At 48.0% G+C, this 26,200-nt stretch overlaps 1 protein-coding gene across 2 annotated transcripts in view; it reads left to right on the forward strand.

The window, feature by feature from the left end:
- The window catches only part of SH2D4B (SH2 domain containing 4B), an 84,306-nt gene that overhangs the window by 30,424 nt on the left and 27,682 nt on the right, over window positions 1-26,200 (forward strand). For both annotated transcript variants that reach the window (XM_044916505.1, XM_021700107.1), the window contains exons 4-5: window positions 9,950-10,097; window positions 25,183-25,399. In XM_044916505.1, the coding sequence (XP_044772440.1) occupies window positions 9,950-10,097; window positions 25,183-25,399 (365 nt within the window). The remainder of the gene's footprint in view (window positions 1-9,949; window positions 10,098-25,182; window positions 25,400-26,200) is intronic.

A 26,200-nucleotide genomic window follows, 5' to 3' on the forward strand; every position in this document is an offset into this window, starting at 1 on the left:
CACCCACCAAGCCCTGCCCAAATTATTAACCTACAGAACCACAAGCAAATAAAATGGTTGTTGTTTTAAGCCATTATGTGTTCCGGGAGTTTGTTACTCGGTAATAGATAACGGGAACAGCTTCATCAAAGGGATTTATGCATTGGATTAGAGATTGGCTTAGATCATTTTCATTGTGTCTTTCAACATCAAGATTCTAACCTGATGTGAGTCTTGCATGCGGGAATGCACCAACAGAATTCATTTAATTTCATACATTTTTTCCTCCTTTCCCTGAGAACCTAAGTGCAGGTTGTTTAGGGGGAGGGTGGTGGTAATAGTAATAAACTCCCTACTCTCTACAAGCTTACAGGGTGCCAGGAGAGAGAGAGAGACAGCTCTGTGAGCACCCCTCAGCCCCCACCACGCCTGGGGGACTACATGGAGCGCAAAGGAGCACCTGCAGGAGGCTGGGCATGATCAGAGCAGGAAATGGACAGGAGATATGTGGAATGGTGACTGTGGTCTGCTAGGGGGAGAGAGAAAAGCATGTGATGGGGGAAGCCAGACAGGAACCTGGCAAGATAGGCTGTGGGGTCCTTTGATGCTACGATAAAGAGGCAGACCGTTGTCTGTGGGCAGAGCAGTGCTGTGAGGATCTCGATACAGAGGGACATGGTTAGATCAACCTCTATGAGAATGACTGGTGGCCATGGTGTGATGCAGGTGATGAAGGCGTCGGGGGAGGAAGAGGCCAGTGAGGAGATTTTTGCGGTCCTCGAAGTGGTCACTGATGAGTCTGAGGATGGTTAGAGAAATGGGAGGCGAAATCAGCAAGGTTTGGTGTCAATTAGATGCTGGGATGAGGGGATGCACCGGAACCCAGGCTGAGGAGTAGGGAGAGGGAGCCACCCTGCTGCAGAGGCAAGCTGGGAAAGGGGCGGGTAGGCTTGGGGGGCAGGGAATGTGCTAGCTGGGCCCAGAGGGTTTGTGTTTTGTGCCACCAGAAGCGGACTTTGGGGTGGGGGCTGGAGGAGGGTGGGAAGCTGGATGGGAAGCCGGCTGGTGGAGGGGGGACGGGTTGGCTGTGTCCAGAATGCAGGCAGGTTCTGTGAATTCTCTTGGTCACAGGAAAGATAAGAGTGAAAATTCCTTTGAGGAAATGGGGGGAAATCCAAGAATCTTGTGTAAGGTTAAAGAGGGAAGTTCAAAATAGAAGGTGCAGACAGTTGGAGACCTGTTTTTTAAAAACCCGTTCTGTTGTGTCTGGCGCTGTTTGGATGCAATTTACATGCATATGAAAGTGTTCCTTTAGAAGGAAGGGATCATGAGGCCGGACAGAATTTGCATATTTTCTCTGCTTTCTTAACTCATAAGACTGCTTTTGGCTGCTTCTGCCTCTGCTTAAGACCACAGAACACTGTCGATAAGGATCCTGCTCTCTCCCTCTGCCTTAGTCTCCCTCCCTTCCCAGTGCTCCTGATAAGGAACATGCACAGTTGATAGTTACGTTGTCCTCTGGTTTTGCACCATTTCCAATTCAAGGCCACTCATTCTCTTTTTGTTTTTTCCTCCATTAAGGCTGGAATTCATCTTGGCCCTTCATGCCATCTTGTACGACTATAGAAACAATCCCCACCTTGTTTCCAATAGGATTATCAGTGGTGGGGACACTTTCCACTTTTCTCTCGAAGATGAGAGGCTTGCTCCCAGTTTCTCTTGGATGAGGCTGGCCTCAACAAGACAGCACGATGTGGCTTACCCTTCCCCTCTCAACGATCATCACAAACCCTGTGTTACCTTCTTGTTGTTCGTTAGTTCATTCACTCATCCGGTCCGCATTTATGGAGAACCTGCTCTCTGCTAGGCCCCGTGCTGGGGGCTGTCGATGGGAGAAGGACGGACACAGGCATGGCCCTGCCCTTTTGGAGTACATCATCTCGAAAAGCATGATGGTATTATTCGGGCCAAATGAACAACTAACTGAAGGGGCTCGGGACAGCCCTCTTGCCTCCAGAATGTGCCACTTTGGCCAGCAGACTATTTTGAGCTGAAGGCAATTGAGACCCCGAGGGTTCAAGAGAAACTATTGCCCCACCCTCTAACTACACAGAAGAATCTAAATGGACGGATCTTTTCAAGAATGGGGGTTTATTAGCAGAGATATATTTGATCTGAGTGACCCAGCTGTATGGCAGGGCCAACATCGAATTACCAAACACCTGCTCTTCTCTTTATTGCCCTGTGAATTGCGTTCCTCTCTTTTGAAATCCCAGGCCCCTACTCCCCTTCTCCTAAGTTCAGGATGACACATATCCCTCATTTTGCCTGACAGTCTTCCATATCTGCGTGCTTTCCCCGTATGTACGCTATGACCTCTGATGTTCTAGTGTTAATCTGTCTCATGTCAATTTGATTCTTAGTCCAGCTAGAAGGACCCTTGAAGGGGACAGGCATTCTTGCTCCCCACAACAAAAACGACTCTTTTGCTTCCAGAAAAGCATCTGTCTCGGTGACAGTTTCCATGGGGGTGGGGCGTGGGCTCCCACGGGGTGGCGTGACTGATGGGTTATCAGGAGAAGGGGGATTGAATAAGGCGGGCGGCTCCGAGGGCTTTGGGCCCACCAGAAAGAGGCATCGACTCCTAAGGTAGAAGGGAGTGCCCATCTGCCTTTTGGCCGTGCTGGCCTTTGCCCATCTGCCTTTGGCCGCCTTATCTTTGGAAAAGATAGACATTTCCTCAGGGCTCGCAGGGGAGCCAAAGGACTGTGAGAGCAGCTGCAACAGGGGACATTTCCAGGCAATTTCAGCGGTGAGGGGTGAGGCATTTCAGCAAGACCGTGGAGGGAAAGATGCAATGCTCTTTATCTACGGCTGCAAAGTGTTTTCTTTTGTTGTCCCCAGCCCTGTGAGAAGCTTGTCTTTGTCACAGTAAGTGGCTGGTTATTTTCCTCAGGGATGGAGGAGGCGGCGGGTTCCCGGCTCCCAGCGTGCTGTTCACTCGGGCAAAGAGGACTGACTGAACAGTGTGGCTCTGCCATTTGTTGATTTATTTATTTGTGGGTAGTTCCCCCCACTCCACTTTACTGAGCTACAATTTCCAAACAAAAATTGTATATATTGAAGATGTACAATGTTCTAATATAGGTATACATTGCGAAATGGTGACCATAGTCAAGATAATGAACACATCTGTCACCTTACCTGGTGACCTCTTTTGTGTGCAGTAAGAACACTTAAGATCTGCTCTCTTAGCAAATTGCAAGTAGACAGTATGGTATTAACTATAGGCACCATGCAGCAAGTCCGGAATGTATTCATCCTGTATGACTGAAACTTTGTGCTCATTTGCCAAACAAAACCTAAGTGTCTGCTGACCAATGAACGGATAAATAAAATGTGGTATGTATATATTATGTGTGTATATATATAGAATGTATACATAATGTAATGTATATATTATAATGTATGTATATATAATGTATATGTATCTATAATGTTTATATATGTATTATGTGTATATATATATAATGGAATGTTATTCAGTCTTTTTTTATTTTATTTTTTTTATTTTCTGACAGAGAGAGACACAGTGAGAGAGGGAACACAAGCAGAGGGAGTGGGAGAGGGAGAAGCAGGCTTCCCGCTGAGCAGGGAGCCCGATGTGGGCCTCGATCCCAGGACCATGGGATCGTGACCTGAGCCGAAGGCAGACACTTAACGACTGAGCCACCCAGGTGCCCCTTATTCAGTCTTAATAGAGAAGGAAACCCTGCCATTTCTGACAACATGGATGAACTTGGAGAGCATTATGCTAAGTGTCAGTCATGACCCTTCCCTGGGGTGCTGTCTCCTTGCGATGGGCTCAACTGTGTCACCCTAAAATTCTTATGTTGAAGACCTAATCGGCACTATCTCAGAATGTAAGTGTATGTGGAGGTAAGGTCTTTAGAAAGGTCATAAGTTAAGAAGAGGTCTTCAGGGTGGGCCCTGATTCAGCATGACTGGTGTCCTTAGAAGAAGAGGGAATTTGGACACAGACGTGTGTACACACAGAGGACAGAATGTGTGAGACACGGAGAGAAGATGATCCCTCTACCAAGCAAGGAGAGAAGCCTCAGAAAAGAGCCACCCTGCCTCTAGAGTTATGGCCTCGATAGCTCATAAACTTCTGTGGCTTCAGCCTCCTGGTCTGTGGTACTTTGTTATGGCAGCCTGAACAAGCCAGTGCCCTCCTCCTCTGTACCAGAAAGTAGGACCAGGGAGGTTGAAGACCCTCTGCTCGGACAGGCCTTGGCTGACTGTATTTTCCCTGAGACCTGTTCCTGCCTGGAAGACCCGCCCTGGGCAGGTGCCAGATCTGAAGAGCTGGGGTGGACGCTGTCTTTGTGGGTGCCCCGTGTATTGGGTGCTGTGACAACCTGGGTCAGAGATGAGGGAGCTGAGGTGAAGGCGGCGGGCATGGGAAACCGGCTGCATACACTGCAGTGCTGTGCTGGGGTGGGGTGGGTTTTTGCTCTGCTGAGATGCCGGTGATTGCTGAAGGTGAGGTTTTCTTCATGGCTTTGAGGTAAAACTTCTGCTTTGGGGTCAGACAGACTTTGGTTCCAATTTTGCATCCGTCATCAACTCTCAGCTCTAGCATTTCCCATCCGAGCCCATGTCCCTCCTGACCCCACGTTCCCCTCCACCTGCTGCTCCCTATCTCTGCTCATGTCCGCAGAAGATGTCCCCAGAGGGCTGTCTGTGGTCATTTCCACTCCCTCCCCCATGTCTCCTGGACGGCTGCCCCTCCACCCCACCGGGCAGCTCTCCCATCATGTCCTGAGGCCACGACCTGCCTGCCGTCCCTTGTCACTTCTCTGACTTATCTTCTGTGATGTCTCAGGGCCTGTAGCTCAGTTTACCACTCCCTTTTACTTGAAACATTCTTTCTTGGCTTTCCCAACAGACATCACCTCTTCTGGGTTTTTAGCTTATCTGTTGGATTTCCTTCTCAGCCTCCTTTCCTGGTTCCTGCTCTTTCTCTCAACTTTTAAATGGTGGAGTGGTTCAAGACACTCTGGTTGTCTCTCTCTCTCTCTCTTTTATTGTTATTGTTGAAGCATAATTGACATACGGCGTTATATGAGTTTCAGGTGTGCAACATAGTGATTCGACAGTTCTCTGCATTATGCAATGCTCACCACGGTAAGTGGAGTCACCCATCATCTGTCACCCTACAAGGTTATTATGGTTTTATTGACTATATTCCCTATGCTGTACTTTCATCTCCATACCTTATTTCTGGTTGTTTCCTCTGGATCTGCTTTCTTTCTCTCAGTGATAGCATTAGGTCCTGTGGCTGAGAAACATCATCCCTACGCAGATGACTTCTGAACCAATACCTTCAGCTGAACTTGCCCTTCAGCCTCAGGCTCCCGCGTCCCACTACTAATGGCAGGCCTCTGGGATGTCAGATGGCATCTTGAACTCATCAAATATAGAATTTTGACTTTTCTTCTTCCAACCACAGTGGATGATTCTATACTCAAACATGCCAAGCCCATTTGCAATGCTGGGTCCATTGTGCTCGTGGTTTTCTCTGCCTGGAAATTTCTTCTCCCCGAAACTTACTTATTGGCATTCTTCCTTACTGTTCAGTTGTCAGATCACATCGACCCTTCTGAGAGGACTTCTGGTCACCCAGCCTAAAGTAGCCTCCTAAATTCTCTCTGTCCTTTCTCCTGTTTTAATTCTCTGCACACTGGTTATTATCTTCTGATATTTCCTGATTTTTGTCTGGTGTGTTTTGCCCCCTGGAAAGGCAAGCGCGGAGGTGGGGCCTGCATGTGTCTTGGCCACAGCTGTGTCCCCAGAGCCCGATGCAGGCCTGAGCCTCTGGGTGCTCTGTAAGTATTTGGTGAGTGACTGTGTGAAGCCACTCAGCTTCTTTTGTCCTCATGCCCAACTCTTGAGAGTGACTCCTTAGGAAGTGGGAATTTTGCCTATTTTTTCCGGCTAAAAAAAAGATTTTTGAATTAGTAAAAAATCCTTAATCTACACTGTTTCAGAAGAAACAAAAAACTTTGTCTTTTTTTATTAAATGAGAGATTATTTTTTTTTTTAAGATTTTATTTATTTGTCAGAGAGAGAGAGGGAGAGAGAGACAGAGAGCAAGCACAAGCAGGGGGTGCGGCAGGCAGAAGGAGGAGCAGGCTCCCCAAGTAGCAAGGAGCCTGATGCGGGACTCGATCCCAGGACCCTGGAATCATGACCTGAGCTGAAGGCAGCCACTTAACTGGCTGAGCCACCCAGGCATCCCAAATGAGAGATTAAAAACTCAGTTACCTCCTCTCCACCCCAACTCTTGTTGATCCATTTAAATAGTAGCAAAGGACTGAAAAATTTCCAAAGCACCAGGAGAGAGAAAATGAAAAGAGGGAACAGATACGAAGATGTTTGCTGAGGTTTGAAGGCTGGAAGACAGAGTGGTGAGGTTCAGTGGGGCGCCTGCAGGAAGGGGGTGGGTGGGTGAGCTGGCTCAGTCTGGGTCCCCATGGGCTCGGGACCTGGAGACACCAGGGACTGTGAAGCAGGGAGCTCAGGTTTGCGACCAGTTTCTCTGCGGAATGGCTGGACCCTCATGTCCACATATTCACCCAGGCTACTACATCCCTCCCTCCAAGCCGAAGGAGATGGGGAGTGGGCAGAGGCTCAGAGCTCAGTGTGTCAGGCTGAGTGTCTAGAGCAGGCGAGGGGCAGGTGGGAAACAGGAAGATTAAGGAAGGGTCTTACTTTAAGCAGTGAGTAACCTGAGCCATGGAACCTGCAGCCTGGGTTGCCTCTGGGATGCACAGGGCCAGCAAGTATTTTTGCATGGTGTCTTTGTTTCTCATAAATTATCAATTTGAGCCACATGAAATCAGCCTGTTAGGTCTTTTCTGGTGACCCAATCTCATGCAATGCTGCGATAAAAATACGGTGCCTACTGGCAGGGTTTGTAGGCTTGCTAGGCCACCCCCCTGGAAACGTGGCCTGGCCACTGGACTTCAGGATGATTCCATAAATATGCATCTTGGAGCTCCTGGGGCCATATGGTTAACCCCTTTCATGAAGGAGAGGGTCAAAGAACACCCTGAGGGGGAGAAACAAGGGACTAGGGCTCATGTGGGACCTGGTCTGGACTTAGGGTACCTTACCTGGATACCACTGCTGCCCCTGCCAATCCTGGGAGGACTCTTTTTGGCCTTTCCTGGGGGACACCTGAGGGGGATGTTTGCAAAGAAGGCATTTCAAGGCATGGTGTTCCTATGAAATGTGGGACGCAAGCTAGGGGTTCTGTTAGCTAAGGTCTCAGGGCTGTCCTGCCTGCAGACTGCCTCCCCCACAGACTTCGGTATGCTGGTGCTCAGATACCACCTAGTAGGATAGAGGAGAAGACATGGAATAATCTCAGTCAAAGGACCTCTAGATATTTACACTGGAGTATTGAGTATTTTCCTCAATGAAATGGCTGATTCCTCATCCAGTCATCCTAGAGTGAAGCCCACTTCCCAGGGAAGTCCTGTCTACACACTCTGAGTCTCCCATTCGGATAGTTATTTCCTTTCTTGAATATGGACAGCCAGGAAACATCAGACATCTGAGAAAAGCCTCAACACCAATGACAGGCAACACATAAAACATACTTTAAAGGGAAAAAAAAGCAAAAAACAGAGGAAATAGACCTAAATCAGAATATGGGGGTGGGGGGTGGGGAGAAAGCTCTAAAGTCCTCAGAGATGAAACATTACACTCTTGAAACCAGGACAGGGTGCAATGAAGCAAAAAGGAACAACCAAAGAATAAGAAGGAGGGCTTTAGGAATTACAAATGCAATCTGTAATAAAAAATGTAGCATTTGGTTTAGACAATAAAATCAGCGAATCAATCAGGAAGTAGAACAGCAAAGGCAGGGGAGAGAAAATAAGAGAGAAATGCTAAGCCTCCTAGAGGATCAAGTCAAGGAGTCCAGAACTTGACAAACAGAAGTTCTAGAAAGAAAAACAATGAGAGGAGAAGAAATTACCCAAGAAATTCTAAGACAAGGTGTATTAGACTGGAAAGATCTGAGACTTCAGGCAGAAAGCTCCTTGCGTGCCTAGCACAATCAATGAAAGAAAATCCCCGCCAAGGCACATCATTTAACCATGTTCAGAACATCAGTGATAAAGAGAAAAATTAATGTCTCATGCAGAAAATTGAGAATCCAAGTGTCAGTATTGGATGCTGGGAAGTAAAGTCTTCCAAATTCTGCTTTAGGAAAGTGATTTTTAATTGAATTCTATGCTCAGACAAATTAGCAGTTATATCTGAAGGCAGCATATAGATGTTTTCAGACAAGACTCAGAGTGTCTCCCTGTGCGTCCATACTTGAGAAGTCCTGCTAGCTATGTTGTTGCAAAATGATGAAGTGGCCAAAAAAGAACATGGAACAAAGAAACAAGAGCTTCAACTGGAGGAGGGCTGAGAAATGAGTCCCCAGGTGGATGGACAGACAGGAGACCCGGGTAACAACCAACTGAGATGGGAGAAGAAAGAAGGCTGGCATCTGGGGACAGTGGCGACCCCTGAAAAAAGATAACTGCTGTTTACCTGTTATAATAATAAACACAGAGAAAGATTTACGACAGAGCTTAGAGAAGTTGGGAAAATTCAATATGCAACTTCAGGATAAAACAATTATGAACCCAGGAAAGAAAAAGCCATCATACTATCATATTTTACTGAATATAAAATGCCATATTAGTTAAGTATTGATTTATTAATCATTATTTTAAGAAGAAAGAAAAAACCGTTGCCTATTAAAAAGGCAACTTGCAAGTCTTGAGACATACCCACATTTCATACCCACATTATGTTAGAAAGTTACAAAACGTACTTCTTATCATTGGTGAAAACAGCGCCCTACTTTGGCTTTGCAGTGAACCGTATTTACACTGATTATTGATTTCACCACAAATTTTGATGTTGGCACGGTAAGGATGAGGAGAGGAAAAGTCTGGGCGTGTACCTGTGTGGCAAACATAAGTGTCAAATACTCATGTACCAAAAAGGAAAGGCAGTAGTTTAATGTCTAGAATTGATAAATAAAAAAATCAGCTGCATGATTCAGACAGAGATGTCACCACATGAAGGAACAGCTAAAATAATTGCGAATGGTGGCCCCTGGGCACCGGGTGAGGGTGGGTAGTTTGGGGTGATGTGGTCTGGAGAATTGCTGGTTCTGAAAATGAGCCTATAGCATATAATGCATGTTTGACACCTGTGGGTTACTTTGATGTGAACAAAGGTAGAGGGAAATACACACACACACACACACAGCTTTTTGGAGCTTCAAAGTGTGACAATTGGAGATGTGGGTCCCCCGAAACCTGCCTGTCTTGAAAATATCTTATCCAGACAGAAGGTTAAGACATGATCATATCCTGCTTAATTGGCCTCCAGAAGGAATGGTACCTACCCTCCGTCTCCCCCAGAATGCAGGTATGGCCAAGGATGGCCCAGGCTCCTCTTATCTTTGCAGAAAGCTTTGGGGTCTACACATTATTCCACACATATTTTTTTTAAGATTTATTTATTTATTTTAGGGAGGGAGGGGCAGAGGGAGAGGGTGAGGGAGAGAATCTCAAGCAGACTCCACGCTCAGTGAGGAGCCCAACACAGGGCTCGTTCTCAGGACCCTGAGATCACCACCCGAGCTGAAACCAAGAGCCGGTAGCTTAACCGACTGAGCCACACAGGCGCCCCTGTTCCCCGGATTTTAACCCGTTGCATCCTTCCCCGCAGCTGTGATCAGGCCTGCCTATGGCCATTTCCTGTGTCAGAGAATGCACCTGAGCCGCCAGCCCTGGCCCACCCCACCCCGCCACAGCACTGCCCTGCCCCAGAGTCACAGGGGCACTTCTCTCTCTTGACCTAACGTCCTTCTGTCCCCACGATATTTTAGAGGAAAGAGGAAGAGGAGAGGAGACGAGGAGAGGAGCAGATTCGCCTCCGGGAAGAGCAGAGGGCCAAGGAACTCTACTGGACCCTGAAGCAGGCCCAGCTGCAGAGCCACGCCCGCGAGAACGAGGAGCGCGAGTGGGAGGAACAGCGTGAGTAGACCAGCCTAGGGCCCCCCCCCCCCCCCCCCCCCGCTCTCCTCCCGCTTGTCTGCTCCGTCATCCTTCCGTTCACGCTTTCGGCCCCAGGGCTTACCCAGGACCCACCCTGCACGCGGCCCTGCTAAGGACCCAGAGGGTGAGGGCTCCGCCCGCCGAGAGCTTATTTATACGCCTATGGAGGAGATTTCTTACACTAAAAAATACTGATTGCGTTACCAGTACTTTACTGGCTCTGCGCTAAGCTCTGGGCACCCAGAATTGAGGGATCACCGTGCTTATCTTGGAGGAACTCCCGGGCCGGGCGGCAGACAGACACGCAGGCTCCCGGCTTTGAGGGAGAGAGTACCACTCCTGTTGGAGTGCAGAGTGGCTATCCCGGTGGGCTTCCGGAGGCAGCATGACGAAGCGAAGCTTGATGCGCGCACAGGAACAACGGAGGCGAAGAGGCGGGTGAGGGAAAGGGTGCCCAAGACGGAGGCCCCAGCATACGTAAGGGCATGGTGATGGGAATGGGATGTGCGTAGGAAGGTGGAGATGTATGGGGCGGGCTACAGAGGCTACAAAGCTTGGAGAGTGTCGGGTGGAGAAAAGTTTTAGGGTGGGGAGAGGGGAGGCGGAAGCAGATTTGAAGGGTGGTGTTTCAGTATGTGCTCGGGCTTCGTTTGAATCGGGTGCGGTAACACCTGGATCATATGGATAATGTGGAAATGACGTTGCCCCAAGAAGTTTTTACTCACAGGGAGCAGGACACGCCAGGTGGGGCTACAGGAGCACCAGGGCCCGTCAGGGGGCGGAGGGAGCCAGGGCACAGTGCTGGCATTGTGGTTTCCCCGGGGCAGGTAAGGCCAGACAGGGAGCGCAGGGGTAGGATCGGCTGGTTTGAATAAAGTCTGCAGGCTCTGGGGCACAGGGGCTCTCTAGTTGTCTGACGCCTGGCCCTGGGGTGAGGAGGGCAGGTGGACAGTCAGAACTAGATAGAGGAAGTGATCGGAGTATTTTGGATTGGCTGGTTTGCAAATGAAAGGCACACTTGCGGGTGAGTCCTTTAGTATCTTTAGGAATTGGCCATCCCTGGGAGGGCCAGTCTCTCTCGGCTCAGCAAGGTCCCAGAAGTCAAAACATGGAGAAAATAAAAAGGCGTGGTTCCTGCAGGTGGGCAGTGCAACACTTGTAAATGTGGGTTTGGGGGTGAGAGAAAGGAGGAGGCTGTTGCAGTGGTACCCCCGAGAGATGACTGGGGCCAGGGCCACGACAGGGGGAGCACAGATGCTGCATGACTGCTACTCGCCAGCCCTCTGGTCCGCAGCCTTTTCAACCACATGCCAGATTCATTCAATAGATTAGAAAAAAAAAATTGAAATACAATTCACATAACATAAAATTCATCCTTTGAAAGAGTACAGTTTAGTGGCTTTTAGGATACTCACCGCCTTGTGCAAACCACCACCACTATTACTTCCAGAGATCTCTTTACCACAAAGAGAAACTCTGTCCCCATTGGTTTTTCCTTCTCCTGCCACACCTCTGGAAATCACTAATCTAATTTCTGTCCCTATGAATTTGCCCATTATGGATATTTCTTATAAATAGGATTATACATGATGTTTATCCATTCATTAGTTGATGGACCTTTGGGTTGTTTCTACTTTTGGGCTATTATGAATAATGTTGCTGTGAACATATGGGGTTTTTTTTGGTGGTTCTTGAATATGTGTGTTTTTACTGAAAAAAATCATTCATAAATTAGCAGAAATGTACAAACACATGAGTAAATAATGCAGTGACAAAGACTATTTTTGTGAAGTGTTTTTTTAAGTGAAGATTTAAGTGAAATCTTTAGATTTCAGTGCAAAATGTACCCCTGGCACCTCTTAAAACATTAATGCAAGCTCAAAAAAACGTAGTAGTAACCGGATATTTACTCCAAAGATACAAATGTAGTGATCCGAAGGGGCACGTGCACCCCAATGTTTATAGCAGCAATGTCCACAATAGCCAAAGTGTAGAAAGAGCCAAGATGTCCATCAACAGATGAATGGATAAAGAAGATGTGGTATATATATATATGTATATATATGTATATATATGTATACACACACAATGGAATATTATGCAGCCATCAAAAAAACCCCCCAAATCTTGCCATTTGCTATGACGTGGATGGAACTAGAGAGTATGATGCTAAGCGAAAAAAGTCAATCAGAGAAAGACAAGTATCATATGATCTCAGTGGTATGAGGAATGTGAGAAACAAGACAGAGGATCAAAGGGGAAGGGAGGAAAAAATAAAACAAGATGAAACCAGAGAGGGAGACAAGCCATAAGAGACTCTTAATCTCAGGAAACAAACTGAGGGCTGCTGGAGGGGAGGGGGTGGTAGGGATGGGGTGGCTGGGTGATGGACATTGGGGAGGGTATGTGCTATGGTGAATTGTATAAGACTGATGAATCACAGACCTGTACCCCTGAAACAAATAATACATTATATGTTAATTTAAAAAAACAAACAAAAAAACCCCACAAAACAAAGCCAAAACAAACAAACAAATCCGTAGTGGTTGAAGGAAGCTAGCTACATTCCATGCCATCGTCCAGCTTCTTCCCATCCTTGCTAATGCTTGGTATCTTTTGTCTTTTTGATAATAGACGTCCTAACAGGTGTGAAGTGATGTCTCTTTGTGGTTTTGATTTGCATTTCCCTAATAATTAATGATGTTGAGCACTTTTTCATGTACCTATTGACCATCTGTATATCCTTTTGAAAAAATATCTATTTGGGTCCTTTACCCATTTTTTAAAATTGGGTTATTTCTTTTTGGCTATTGAGTTGTATGGATTCCTATATATTTTGGACATTAACCCCTTATTAGATATGTGGTTTACAAATATTTTTTCCTATTCTGCAGGTTGCCTTTTCGTTTTGTTGATGTTTCCTTTACTGTGCGGAAGGTTTTTAATTTGACATAACCCCACCTGTTTCTTTTTGTTTTTGGTGTCATATCCAAAAAAACATCACCAAGACCAATGTCAGGGAGCTTTTTTCTTATGTTTTCTTCCAGGTGTTTTACAGTTTCAGGTCTTACAGTTAAATCTTTCATCCTTTTGAGTTGATTTTTGTGTTTGCTAGGAGATAAGGGTACAGTTTCATTCTTTTGTCTGTGAATATCCAGTTTTCCCAGACCATTTCTTTGAAAAGACTATCTTTCCCCATTGTGTATTCTTGGCGCCTTTGTTGAAAATTATTTGACTGTATATGCATAAGTTTATTTCTGAGCCCTATATTCTTTTCCATTGGTCTATGTGTCTGTTTTTATGCAAGCACCATACTGTTTTGGTTACTACAGCTTTGTAATATAATTTGAAGTCAGGAAGTTAGATGCTACTAGCTTTGTTCTCCTTGCTCAAGATTGCTTTATATTCAGAATCTTTTGTGGTTCCATACAAATTTTAGGATTATTATTTTTTCTATTATCTGTGAAAAATGCCATTGGAAATTTAATAGGGATTGCATTGAATCTCTACATTGCTTTGAGTAGTATGTATATTTTAACAATATTAATTCTTCCTATCTGTGAACACAGGATATCTTTCTGTTTATTTGTGTCTTCTTTAATTTCTTTCATCAATGTCTTATAGTTTTAGTGTCCCAGTCTTTCATCTCCTTGGTTAAATTTATTTGTCAGTATTTTATTAAATTTTTTTTCCTTTCCAAGTTTTTATTTAAATTCCGGTTAGTGGGGTGCCTGGGTGGTACAGTTGGTTAAGCGTCCAACTCTTGGTTTTAGCTCAGGTCATGATCTCATGGTCCTGGGCTTGAGCCCCGTGTTTGTGTCCATGCTCAGCATGGAGTCTCTTGAGATTCTCTCTCTCCTCTCTCTGTCCCTCCCATTCATGCTCTTGTTCTCTCAAATAAACAAATAAAATCTTGAAAAAAATAAATTCCAGTTAGTTAACATACAGTGTAATATTAGTTTCAGTTGTAGAATTTAGTGATTCATCTCTTGCATATAACACCCAATGCTCATCACAAGTGCCCTCCTTAATACCCATTGCCTATTTCACCCATTCTGGTGCTATTGTGAGTGGGATTGTCTTACTAATTTCTTTTTTGTATATATATTGTTGCTGCATAGAAACAGAACTGATGTTTGTATGTTGATATTGTATCCGGCAACTTTACCAAATTTATTGGTTCTAACAATTTTTGGGTGAAATATTTAGGGTTTTCTATATGCAAGGTCATGCCACCTGTAAACAGAGACAATTTTACTTCTTCCTTTCTGATTTGGATGCCTTTTACTATTTTTTTTTAAAGATTTTATTTTTATTTATTTGACAGAGAGAGAGACAGCGAGAGAGGGAACACAAGCAGTGGGGAGTGGGAGAGGGAGAAGCAGACCTCCCGCGGAGCAGGGAGCCTGATGCAGGGCTCGATCCCAGGACACTGGGATCATGACCTGAGACGAAGGCAGATGCTTAATGACTGAGCCACCCAGGCGCCCTGCCTTTTACTATTTTTTTTTTTCTTGCCTAATTATTCTGGCTAAGACTTCCAGTATCATGGTGGAGGAAATGGTGACGGTGGGCATTCCTGTCTTGCTCCTGATCTTAGAGCTAAAGCTTTCAGCCTTACGCTGTGGTGTGTGATGTTAGCTATGCCCTTGTCATATACGGCTTTTATTATGAGGTACATTCTTTCTATACCCGATTTGTTGAGAGCATTTGTCATGAAAAGATGCTGAATTTTGTCAAATGCTTCTTCTGCGTCTGTTGAGATGATGTTGAGATGATCATACGATTTTTACTCTTTTTGTTAATGTGGCATGTCATAGCTACTGATTTGCGGGTGCTGAGCTAGCCTGGCATCCCAGGAATCAATCACACGTGATCATGGTGTATAGAGCATTTGGAAAGGCCCCATGGAGGAAATGGCATTTGGTTTGGGAAAAGTGGGGAAGTAAAGAAGCAAGGAAGGGCATCACAGCCAAGGGAGCAGCACTGAGCAAAAGCAAGGTCATCGGGTGCCTAGGATGTGTTTCCCCGTGGCTGCAGCCTGAGGTTCATAGTGAACAATGGTGAAAGTGGGAAAGGCAAGATGGATAAGAGCTAAAGAAGAATTCATTCATTTAAATTCAGAATGGAAGAGATAGGGGGAAAAAAAGGCGGGACAAAGCTTTATACTGAAAAAATAGTGAACAATTACAAAATGAGGTCACATGAAGCCACTCTAGTGTGGGAGAAGGAGCACTGGACTGGGAGTCCTGCCCTAGTTCTGCCACGGACTTGTGTGACCGAGAGCAAGTTCTTGCTCAGCTGCTCGGTTTCTTCCTGTGGAAAATGGGGGTAATCGTGTTGAGTTGAGGCTTGTTGGGAGGGTATAGTAGGAGGAAGGAAGCGCCACCCAAGAGTGTTCCTCTTTTTGTAGCGACACGATGAGGCGGACCGTTAGGGGCCAGGCAGGTGTTTCGTTAGGGATGCAGCCTGGAGATCATCTGGCCCAAGTGCTGCCTGACTGCTAATTAATGCGCTGTGTGGCAACGGAAAGTGGAAAAACCTCCAAAAGACAGTGAGAAGGTGATAATGCCAGCCTCACGATTTTGGTTCCTTATTTTATGCTTTCTTAAAGAATGATGTAGCTAAACTCTGGAGGCTGTCATTCAAAACCAGCAAAGCCATTCTGCCCTCAATTAATTTAATATGAAAGATTATAGTGGGCCATTAATCTACGGGGAGCAGCCGTTTTTGATGAAACACCTAAATTAAATTCTCCGAGTTAGGGAAAAAAAGGGCATTGTTTCCTTTAGTATCACTTGAATACAGAATTCGTTATTCAGTTCAAATAGTAGAACAGGCTCTGGCCTCTCAGAAGCTCTGAAAATCCAGGCAGAAATTCATTTAATTAATTCTCAGCTGCAAACATGTAGGAGTGTGGAGTTAGGTGCTGTCTAGTTGCCCAGAGAGTTGGAGAAGAGCCTGCATGACTTGGTCAGTGATACTATTTCCGAATACTGGAACTGTGTTCTCATGAACCCCTCCCCTCTTCCCTTGAACCATGTCATTCTGGGGTGGCGCCTTATACTCTGCTTGTCTCACCCTTTGCTGTGTGCTCAGAGCCGTGGGAGAAAAATGTGTGCTCAGGCTCAGGACGGAGTCCAGCTATGTTGGTTCTGTTCTCTTTGTTCATAGAAAAGAGAGTGCTCTGGAGTCTGGGTTTAACATGGGTGATTCTACAATGCCGTGTGCTGGAGACAGGCAGACCCCGAAGGGGAGGTGCCGGGTGGTCGGGAGATGGGGTGGGGCAGAGCTGGATGTGGGGCTGGAGGGAAGCTGACACAAAGCAGGGCCTGTTCTATGCACTGATGGCCTGGGAAATGGTGCAGTGTCTCTTTGCACAGAACCAGTACTGGCCGTTCCTCCAGCTCCGAGGGCCACGTAGGTTTGGTTTTACTACTCAGAATAATGCCTGCCGGAGTCCCCATGTGCTCGATTCGTATCCTGCGTGGGCTTCTCTCTCCTCTTGAATTGCTCAAGAATCTCTGGAGGCTTTCTGTTGTCCCAGGAGTCCTTCCCGGGCTCACCCTGGTGCGGGGAGCACTCTGGTCTTAAGGAACCTCTCCCCTGGGTGCACCCGGTGGCCACGGGGGGGTCACTGTTGGCAGCCATCAGGAATTGCTAGCGGGACTCGGTTCACGGTGATCTCAGAGGCATTGGAGTCAGGGAGGAGAGAGCCCTCCTTCCCTTGGGCTACATTTAGCTGTGGGGGAGCCTCACTTTCTTTCCCTGAGGCTCATCTCTCAGGGTCCATCCTCTTGGTGCCAAACCCACCCGTTCCCCAGGTGATGGCTGCTTCAGTAGGTTGAGTCCTCAGGGGCCTGTGTGCATAGCCTTCAATATCTGGAATGCCTGTTGTCCTCCCCCCGGGGCCAGGAAGACTCCCCGTTTCACAAAATTTTCATTTTCCCCCTTTGCCCAACCAGAGCTCCTGACACTACTCAGCCCTACCCCTACACCAGTTCCCTGCCTCCACCCCTTTCTGCCTTAAGTGGGATGGGCCCTTTCTAGAGGGGCGTTCCAGTCCCCTTACCTCACAGTGAAGACAGAGGTAACAACAATATATGATATTTAATGAACTTCTGCTCTGTGCCAGAGCTGTCCAGGACCCTTCTGTGTAATATCTCATTACCTCATTTACAGAGCAGCCCTCTGAAGTCAGATGATTTATCCCCTCATTTTACAGATGAGGGGATAAAGTGTAGATATGGTAACTCGAGTTGTCCAATGTCACATGGAGCAGAAAATGGAGCAGAAGTTAAACACAACTGCCCACAAACAGTTTAAATCTTTATGGCTGCTTTTTCATTATATATATACATATACGTATATATATATATATACGTATATGTATATATATATATATACGTATATATATATATGTATATGTATATATATAATGTATGTATACATATATGTATATATGATTCAATTTTCAGAGACATTATATATTATTCATCCAAGGCGTTACTACAAATTGGTATTGCTTTGAAGCATTGGGTTTCTCTGTGGATGTAACTGGATCATCTGAATTCTATAAAGTACTCTTTTCTATCTGGGCAGAGGTAGAAAGCGCCCAAGGAACCATGGGCAGGTTCTCTAGAGAGGGGTCTCATGACGAGCAGCAGCTAATGATCTTCCAGAACCTCATGTCCTCCTGGGATCCCATAGACACCTCCACTTCAACACGTCCAAAACAAGCCCCCACTTCCCCCCAACCAGCTTTATCAGCTGGCTGTCAAAGGCAGAAGCTTGGCTGTCATTCTGGTCTCTCCTTTTGGCTCACTATCAATCCCCAAACTTACCAAGTGGTAAGGATTCTACTTCCTTACTATTCTTTGAATTTACACCCTCCCACCCCATTGTCCTGGTACCATCTGAACTTTGACCCCATGGCTCCACCTATATTTCTATTTTCCAAGCCTTCGTTCTTGTTCCTGTCAGATTCATTCCCAACACTGCAGCCAAACCAATCTTCGAGAGGTGGAAACAGCATCCTGCTCTCCTGCTAAAAACATGGCAGTGACTTCCAGTCACCCTTTGGTAAAGCATTAAAATTAATTAGCCAGTATTTATTGGTCTCCTAAATGGCCTTTTCTGTTTCTGCATCCTCACCTTTTGCCCGGTCTGTAAGAGAGCTGCCCTCCAGCCATGCTGACCCATTCCAGGAGGGAGGCCTGAGCTCCCTCTTGCCCCTCGGTCTCTGCCCCTGAGCCTGCTCTGCCCAGAAGACCCTCTCCTTGGCCTCCATTGGTTGACTCCCACGTGTCCACCAGGCATCAGTTTAGAGGTCCTTCTCCAACTCAGCTCCACGGTTTGCTGGCGTGGTCCCCCTGCTAGATGGTGAGCTCTCTGAGAGCAAGGCCAATGTCTTGCTCATTGCTGTACCCATGTCTCCTTGTACCAGCTTGGCAGCCAGCTGTTATGCTGACCTTGTGAAAATTAGAAAAAGACACTGCACCACCAGCTGCCAGAAAATTGTTACATGTGTCCAAATCTATGATGATCATGCAGGGACTGTGCTCTCTGGAGGTGTGCAATGCGCAGCTTTGGTCCTGTGCAGCACAGAGCGGGCACAGAGCGGGTACTAAGTGCGCATGTGCTGAATAAATGCGCACACCCTACCCGACTGTGTTAGAGTGTTAAGAACTCTGCCTCTTGCAGTGACTAGTCTGGCTCAACGTCTGGAGCTATGTAACTGCTTGCAGATTCTGCCAGGGGGGAAACCAACTTCTGTTGTTTCTCTTCGGTGTTGGAGAACTGAGTAGTGTTATCTTGAGCACAGGTAAGGACATGATTCCAGACCAGTCTGGCAGTTTGGTAGCCCTTGGATAAAGGATGGTACTGTCTCCAGGGAGGGAAAACTAAGACCCAGAGAGATGAAAACTTGTTCCCGTCTAGACAGACAGGAGTAAAGCCAAGCAAATGCCCAGCTCTCTCCACATCCCTGAGCCTGAGGCAGCTGAAGTTTCCCGGTCTGATATGGGAGAGGTTGGACTCCAAAACCTGTGGGACTCCTGGTTTCCTCTTGAGCAGGAGGGTTCCAGCCTGGGCAGTCCTGGAGAGTGGTGTCTCAGTTCTGGGGAGGTGGCCCCAGGCCAGGCAGGTGTGGGTGCATCCCTGAGATAGGGGGTCAGAGCTGGAAGGGACCTACTCCCTTATCTGCATGGGAGAGAATTGAGGGCTGAGGTGAGGACACAGTTGGGTACACATCTAGCTGATGACGACACTTAGCTATGCTCTGGCGGCTTCTTCTTCTTCTTCTTTTCAAGATTTATTTACTTATTTGAGAGAGAGAGTGAGCATGAGCAGGGGAAGGGGCAGAGGGAAAGAATCTCAAGCAGACTCCCTGCCAAGTACAGAACTCCACATGGGACTTAACGCGGGGCTTGACCCAGGGCTCGATGCCACGACCCTGAGATCATGACCTGAGCTGAAATCAAGAGTTGGACGCCTAACTGACTGGGCCACCCAGGCGCCTCTATGCTCTGGCTTCTTCATTCTCAGCCCAGCGCTCACCAACCAGAATGTTACAGAATGTCCATTTAAAAAAATTGTGGTGGGCGCCTGGGTGGCTCAGTTGGTTGAGCGACTGCCTTCGGCTCAGGTCATGATCCCGGAGTCCTGGGATCGAGTCCCACATCAGGCTCCCAGCTCAGCGGGGAGCCTGCTTCTCCCTCTGACCCTATCCCCTCTCATGCTGTTTCTCTCTCTCTCAAATAAAAAAAAAAAAAATTGTGGTAAGATGCACAACTTAAAATTTACCACTTTACCTACTTTTAAGTGTACGGCTCAGTTGCATCGAGTACGTTCCAGAACTTTTTCATCTTTCCAAACTGAAACTCTGCCTCCATTGAACAGTAAGTCCCTGATCCACCCTGTCCCCAGCTACTTGGAACCACCATTCTACTTTTCGCTGTGTAATTAACTATTGTAAGTACAGTACGTGGAGTATCAGTGGAATCATACGATGTCCTTTGTGTCTGGCTTATTCACTTAGCAAACTGTCTTAAAGATTCATCCGTGTTGTAGCAGGGATCAGAATCCCCTTCCTTTTTTTTTTTTTTTAAATATTTTATTTATTTGATAAAAGCGTGAGCAAGAGCACAAGCAGGGGGAGCAGCAGAGGGAGAGGAAGAAGCAGGCTCCCCACTGAGCAGGGAGCCCGATGTGGGACTTGATCCCAGGACCCTGAGATCATGACCTGAACTGAAGGCAGATGCTTAACCAACTGAGCCACCCAGGCACCCCAGAATCCCCTTCTTTTAGGGCTGGATAATATTCTGCTGTGTGTATATACCCTACTGCATTTACCTGTTTGTCCTTTGATGGACATTTGAGTTGTTTCCACCTTTTCGCTATTGTGAATCACGCTTCTATGAATATCGCTGTACAAAAATGTGTCCGAAGCCCTTCTTTTGGTTCTTTTGGATATATCTCCAGGAGAGGAGTTGCTGGCCCACATGGTAATTGTATGTTTAATTTTTCTGGAACTGCTATCCCATTTTCCACAGCAGCTGCACCATGCTTCATGCCCACCAACAATGCACAAGTGTTCCACTTTCTCCGTACCTTTGCCAACACTTGTTTTCTATTTTTTCTAATTAAACAAGTTAAAAAAAATAGCTACCCTCATGAGTGTGAAGTGGTGTCTTATTGTGCTTGGTCCACTGTTGGATCTCTCAAGTCAGCCTTGCTTCTGAAGTCTTCAGTGTGTTCCCGCGGTCCCAGTTGTCTTTATGGTGTTACTGGGAGATGAGCCTCAATCTCCCACAAGCAGGAGAGAGGAGACTCTGGATCCTGCCTCAGAAGTGGGGGTGGCCGTGCTCACCCTTTGTCCTGTGCACAGTGCAGGCCCTCTCAGTGTCTGCTGGACAGGCCCGTGGGGCATCATCTTGGGCTAGAGCGTGGCGGGGGGAGGGAGCAGGTGACTCGGTGTGGGTCCTCACCTCCTCCGCCAGGGGGTCCGCTGGGCCACGCGGAGAGTCTGACCCTTGCTGGCTCAGGGCAAAAGATGCTTGTGGCCGCTCCTAATGTGGCTCCTCCTCTGAGTTTTGGTTATTTTCACTGGGTGAGAAGGAAGAAACCCCATGAGTTTTGGCTGAGGGTTTTCGCGGCAGATTCACGGGATACAGTCTGAATCCATTCCTGATTCTGAGAAGGAACTAAAGCAACCTTTTTAAGATTTCAACTTGCAATTTAGGGTAAGCTGCTTGACCCAGAGCAGATTCCCTGTGATCGACCAGCAAGGGTGTCTCTTCCTGGACCGGCCATGAACTCTGGTTTGGACTTGGCAATACCAGGGCTAATGGAAAGGAAAATTTTAGGGGCACCTGGGTGGCTTAGATCGTTAAGTGTCTGCCTTCTTCTCAGGTTATGATCCCAGCATCCTGGGATCGAACCCCACATCGGGCTCCTGGCTCAGTGGGGAGTCTGCTTCTCCCTCTGCCTCTCCCCCTGCTCATGCTCTCTCTCTCTGTAGCTCTCTCTCTCTCTCTCTGTATCTCTCTGTCTCAAATAAATAAATAAAATCCTAAAAAAAAATTGTTAAAAAAAAGGAAAAATTTTAACACTTAACCATGGTGCTTAATATGTCCCTGACATGGTTTTAAGTGGACATTATTAGCTCTCTCAAGCCTCACGACCGCTTTATGAGGTAGGGACTATGGTTGTGTCCATTTTACGTAGGAGGAAACGCAGGCCCAGCGTAATGAAGCAGCTTGTCCAGTGTCACACAGCTGGAATGTGGAGCTGGGATCTGAATCTAGGCAGCCTGGCTCCAGACCCAGGCTATGGGGCATTTGAAGAAAGGATCAACGTCAGGGGCCTGATCGAATAAGACACTGCCTTTCCAGAATACTTCATATGTTTTTATGTTCCATTTACCCTCCATGACCACTCTGTGAGGCAGACATTTGTGTCATTCTCATTTTGCCAGAGGTGGAAACTGAGGCCTAGAGGCTGAACATTCAAGGACTTTCCTAGGGAAGCCGGATGGCGTGTGGCAGGCACGTGCAGGAAAGGGACCCGGTGTGCGCTGTTGGTGGGAATGTAAGTTGGTGCAGCCACTGTGGAAAACAGTATGAAGCTTCCTCAAAAAATTAAAAATAGAACTACCCTATGATCCAGCAGCCCCACTTCTGAGTATCTAGCCGAAGGAAATGAAAGCAGGCTCCTGGGGAGATAACCTGCAACCCCACGGGCATTGCGGCATCATTCACAGCGGCGGAGATATGGAAACCACCTCAGGGTCTGCATGGGATAAGTGGATAAGGAGCATGCGCGTGTGTGGCTGGGCAGCAGGTAGGCTTGGCCAAGGCCACGGCAGAGCCCCCGCTTGCTTCCCGCTCTCAGCCTCGGCTGCTCGCTCACCCCCGGGAGCCGTCGGCGCTTGGCCCTTCTGGCTGCCCTGGCTGCCCGCTCGTCACAGCGGGTCTGGGTGGCTGAGCACAGCCACACAGGGGAGAGTCCGCCGAGCGTGGGGAGCACGGCGGAGCCAGAACCGCAGAGTGGGGAGGAGCTCAGAAGGCATTGGACTGGGGGAAAAAGTGGGGCAGGCAGGACGCTTCTTAAGGGCTGGGAGAGAGGGGGGCTGTCCTTTATCCTGTGTGCATTGGGAACCCCTGAAGGCGTTTGAGGAAGAGAATGGCCGGGTTAGAGCTGGCCTTTAGGAGGCTGGGTTTGGTCTCTGTGTGTCCGATGGCTCAGGGCCTCACCTGGCTGAGTTCCAACAGCCTGCCTTCCTAGTTTGCCTGTGACTTCCTTCTGCTACCTGTCATTGAGTGTCACTGTCTCTCAGGGGCTGTAAGCTCTCAAAGGTCGCTGGCTTTTGTAGGTCACCAGCTTGCATGTTTAGTTTGCTGGTAGTGGCTGCAGAGCTCACGCCCGGGCATCCTGGCCTTATCTTTGACCCTCCCATGGCAATGTGGGGCAGGCATTATGGTCTTCTTAGTGTCTGGAATGTACAGATGAACCAGCTGGGCACCAAACCTAGATTTCTCCCTGGGATGGCTTCTTCTCTCTGGAAAACTCCTACTGACCTTTCCAGATGCTTCCTCTCCTGGGATCGCTGTTGGCTCCCTCACAGAATATGAGAGCTGCTGCCCCTAAACCCTGACAGTACTTTATCTGTCCCAGATTTCATTGTTTTTTGTTAGAGATATTTGTCTTATTTTCCCAGGTAGGCTCTGAGTGCCTTGAGGGAAGGGTCTGGTCTTTGTTATGTCTGCACCCAGCTCAGAGTTAAATACTTGATTGGGCACAGTCATCCAAGAATAGGCATTGTCTATTCACTGACACCTGTGTATGTAGGCACTGGGATATGGCCGTGAACAAAGCAGAGCAAGTCCCCCACCTGCCCTTGGGGGGCTCAGCCTACTGGATCCTCTGCATGTGACCTCCACTTCCATAAATCTTTCTGAGGGACAGACTTTATATTGCCTTCCTCAGATCTGGGGAAATGTTCTACTATAAGAAAAGGTCTTTGATAACTTGAGAGGTAGAAGTGCTCTCTTTCAGGACAAGGGCTATTTACCTTGTATCCTCCTAAACACTGACAGAACACAGTTCTCTGATGTTGGTCGGTTGTAGGTGTTTGCGACACGTGTGGAATGGAGCTGGAGCAGGAACAGACTCTGGATAAGAGTTGACTCCGGGGCGGGGGTGGGGGGCAGGGGACCTGCCCGGGCCCACGCAGTCACCAGTCACGCACAGTTAGAACATGTCCAGCTCCAAGAGTTCTCTACAAAAAGAATTAGATTTTAGAGGCAGATAGGAGCCTGACGAGATGCAATCAGACTGCAAAAGAATTGGTTTTAATTCGAGACCTTGCCTCCAACAGGTTGTGTTCCCTCTCTTGGCATTTCCCCAGTTCCAGGACTCCCTTTTGAGTTTTAGAAGCAGCAACACACAGATGTCTTTCCGAGGCCACTTGGCCGAGACCAGGCCCTGCCTTGGGAAACACAGAAAGCTGGAAGGCTGGAGAGAGGGGCATCTGGAGTTTGTGGTCTGTGAGTGACAGAGCTCCCAGAGGATCCTCTCTCTCCAACACACTCACCCAGGGTCAAGGCCACCGCAAACCAGAGAAAGGGCACCAGAACCAGGACACCAGGGTTTCCAACAACTCAGCCTGTGGTAGCCGAAAGGATGGCTCCAGGCTTGGCTTGGCCATTGCTCTAGCTGGTCAAGTTACTGTCCTTCCTCGGGCCTCAGATTCCACATGAGCAGCATGAGGAGGTTGGATGGGGGGGGGGGGTCTTAAATGCTCTTTTGGCTTTTTGTAGGAAGGAGCAGGGGCTCTGGTGTCAGGCACACCTGGTTTTCAAAGGAAGGGAGCTTGAGAGGTAGGGTGCAGGTGGTAGGAATGGCTGCATGGGTTTTAGAGCCAGCCACACTCGGGTTCCCACGCTGGCTCTGCCCCTTGTTAGCTCTTTATTTGGGGACAAGTTATGTAACCTTCTGGAGGCTGAGTTTCTGATGTAGAAAGAGTGATGGGCCCTCCACCCTGGGTGGTTGGGGGAATCATCTGTAACGAGATATTGTAGGGAAAGCATGGAACAAGGGCGTGGCACAGAGAAAGCCTACAGTCACTGTTGGGGATGGCAGTGGTATTTGGAGATGCTGACCACCTGGACAGGTGCCCTTGAGGCTGGCCGGTGGGCACATGGTTTGAGAAGCTGCTCTAAGCAGGGTACTCCCAGAAAGAAATACATATAGAGATGTATGTTTCCATCCAAAGGTTGCTTGCGCGTTCTGGACCAAGGCTGCAGGAACAGGCAGATGACCCTCAGCTGTCATGAGTGTCTCTACCTCCACGGTGACAGGCAAGCCCAGAGCTGCTGGCCGGAGCTGGGCTGGCCCGGCCCTGCCATTCCTGGGCTCTGAACCTCCATGTAGCCCATGTAGGTGAATCCAGGTGAATCATGAGACTCTGGGTGAGTCCCGGGTCTCCGGGCCCAGTCCTGGCTTGCTGGGTGTATGGCCTGGGCTGTGGGTCTGGGTGAACATGCTCTCCACCCCTTTCCAGTGCGCAGGTCCAAGGCCGCGGACGAGGAGAGGAGCTGCCGAGCTCAGCGCGCCAGGGACGAGTACCGGCGCCACTCCCTCCGCGCCATCCAGAAGGGCACAGTCGCCGGCCTCAGCTCCATGTTCCGAGAGCTTGGCCAGAGCCATGAGCAGGAGGCCAGACTCTACCACCACCTCCCAGGCCCCGGGCCTCCACCACGCCTTGCCATACCTGTCAGGTGGGTCTGGGGGACTCTGCAAATGCAGCGTGGCTGGGGGATCCAGTCCCTGCTCTGCTCCAACAGCTATGAAATTTGGAGCTAGTCATTTCCCCGCTGTGGGCCTCAGTGTTCAAGTCTGTGTAATGGGGCCAGAGCAGGGCATTGAGGAGTCTGGTTGGAGATTTCTAATAGCCCCAGAGTTCTGGGAGTCTTAACATTTTGGGGTCTAGGATTCTTTTGAGAATCTAAAGAAAGCTGTGTACCCTCTTCCCTCCAAGATGTGCATATGAAAATACCCAAAAATGTTTGCATATAATTTCAAGCTCTTAAACGTCCACAGACCCCAAGAACTTGTAGTATAAGACCTCAGATGGGTTAAATATGGCCCAGCTGCTTGGAAACCAGGGCTGGCTGCTTTTTCTAACCATAGGTAGTGCTGGTGCATCCCTGGTTCTGATAACAGGTTTGCAGATGAGCATGGTTGAGTCCTGAGGGTCCTCACACACAATGGTGTCTCTGGAGTGGCTTGGCAAGGGCACTTAGGTGACTGCCCATCATTGCCAGAACCCAAGGTCAAGAGGCTGCCTGGAGCCTCTCCGCTTTCTGCTTGTGCCCACCTTAGGCCAGCCCCGAGGTTGGTGCCCCACACCTCCATCCTTGCTGAGCAACTACTGCCCCATGAGGGTGCGTGGTGAGTGCCTGCTGGGTCCCCGAACCCTGGTTAATCTGCAGAAGAGTCCATTCTGAGTTTTACTTTAATTGGGATTTAGGATTATTCATAACTCCCTTCTCCCTCTCCCTGTGGGCTAGAGAGGGCTG

The sequence above is a fragment of the Neomonachus schauinslandi genome, chromosome 6, assembly GCF_002201575.2.
Source record: "Neomonachus schauinslandi chromosome 6, ASM220157v2, whole genome shotgun sequence".
Taxonomy (NCBI): domain Eukaryota; kingdom Metazoa; phylum Chordata; class Mammalia; order Carnivora; family Phocidae; genus Neomonachus; species Neomonachus schauinslandi.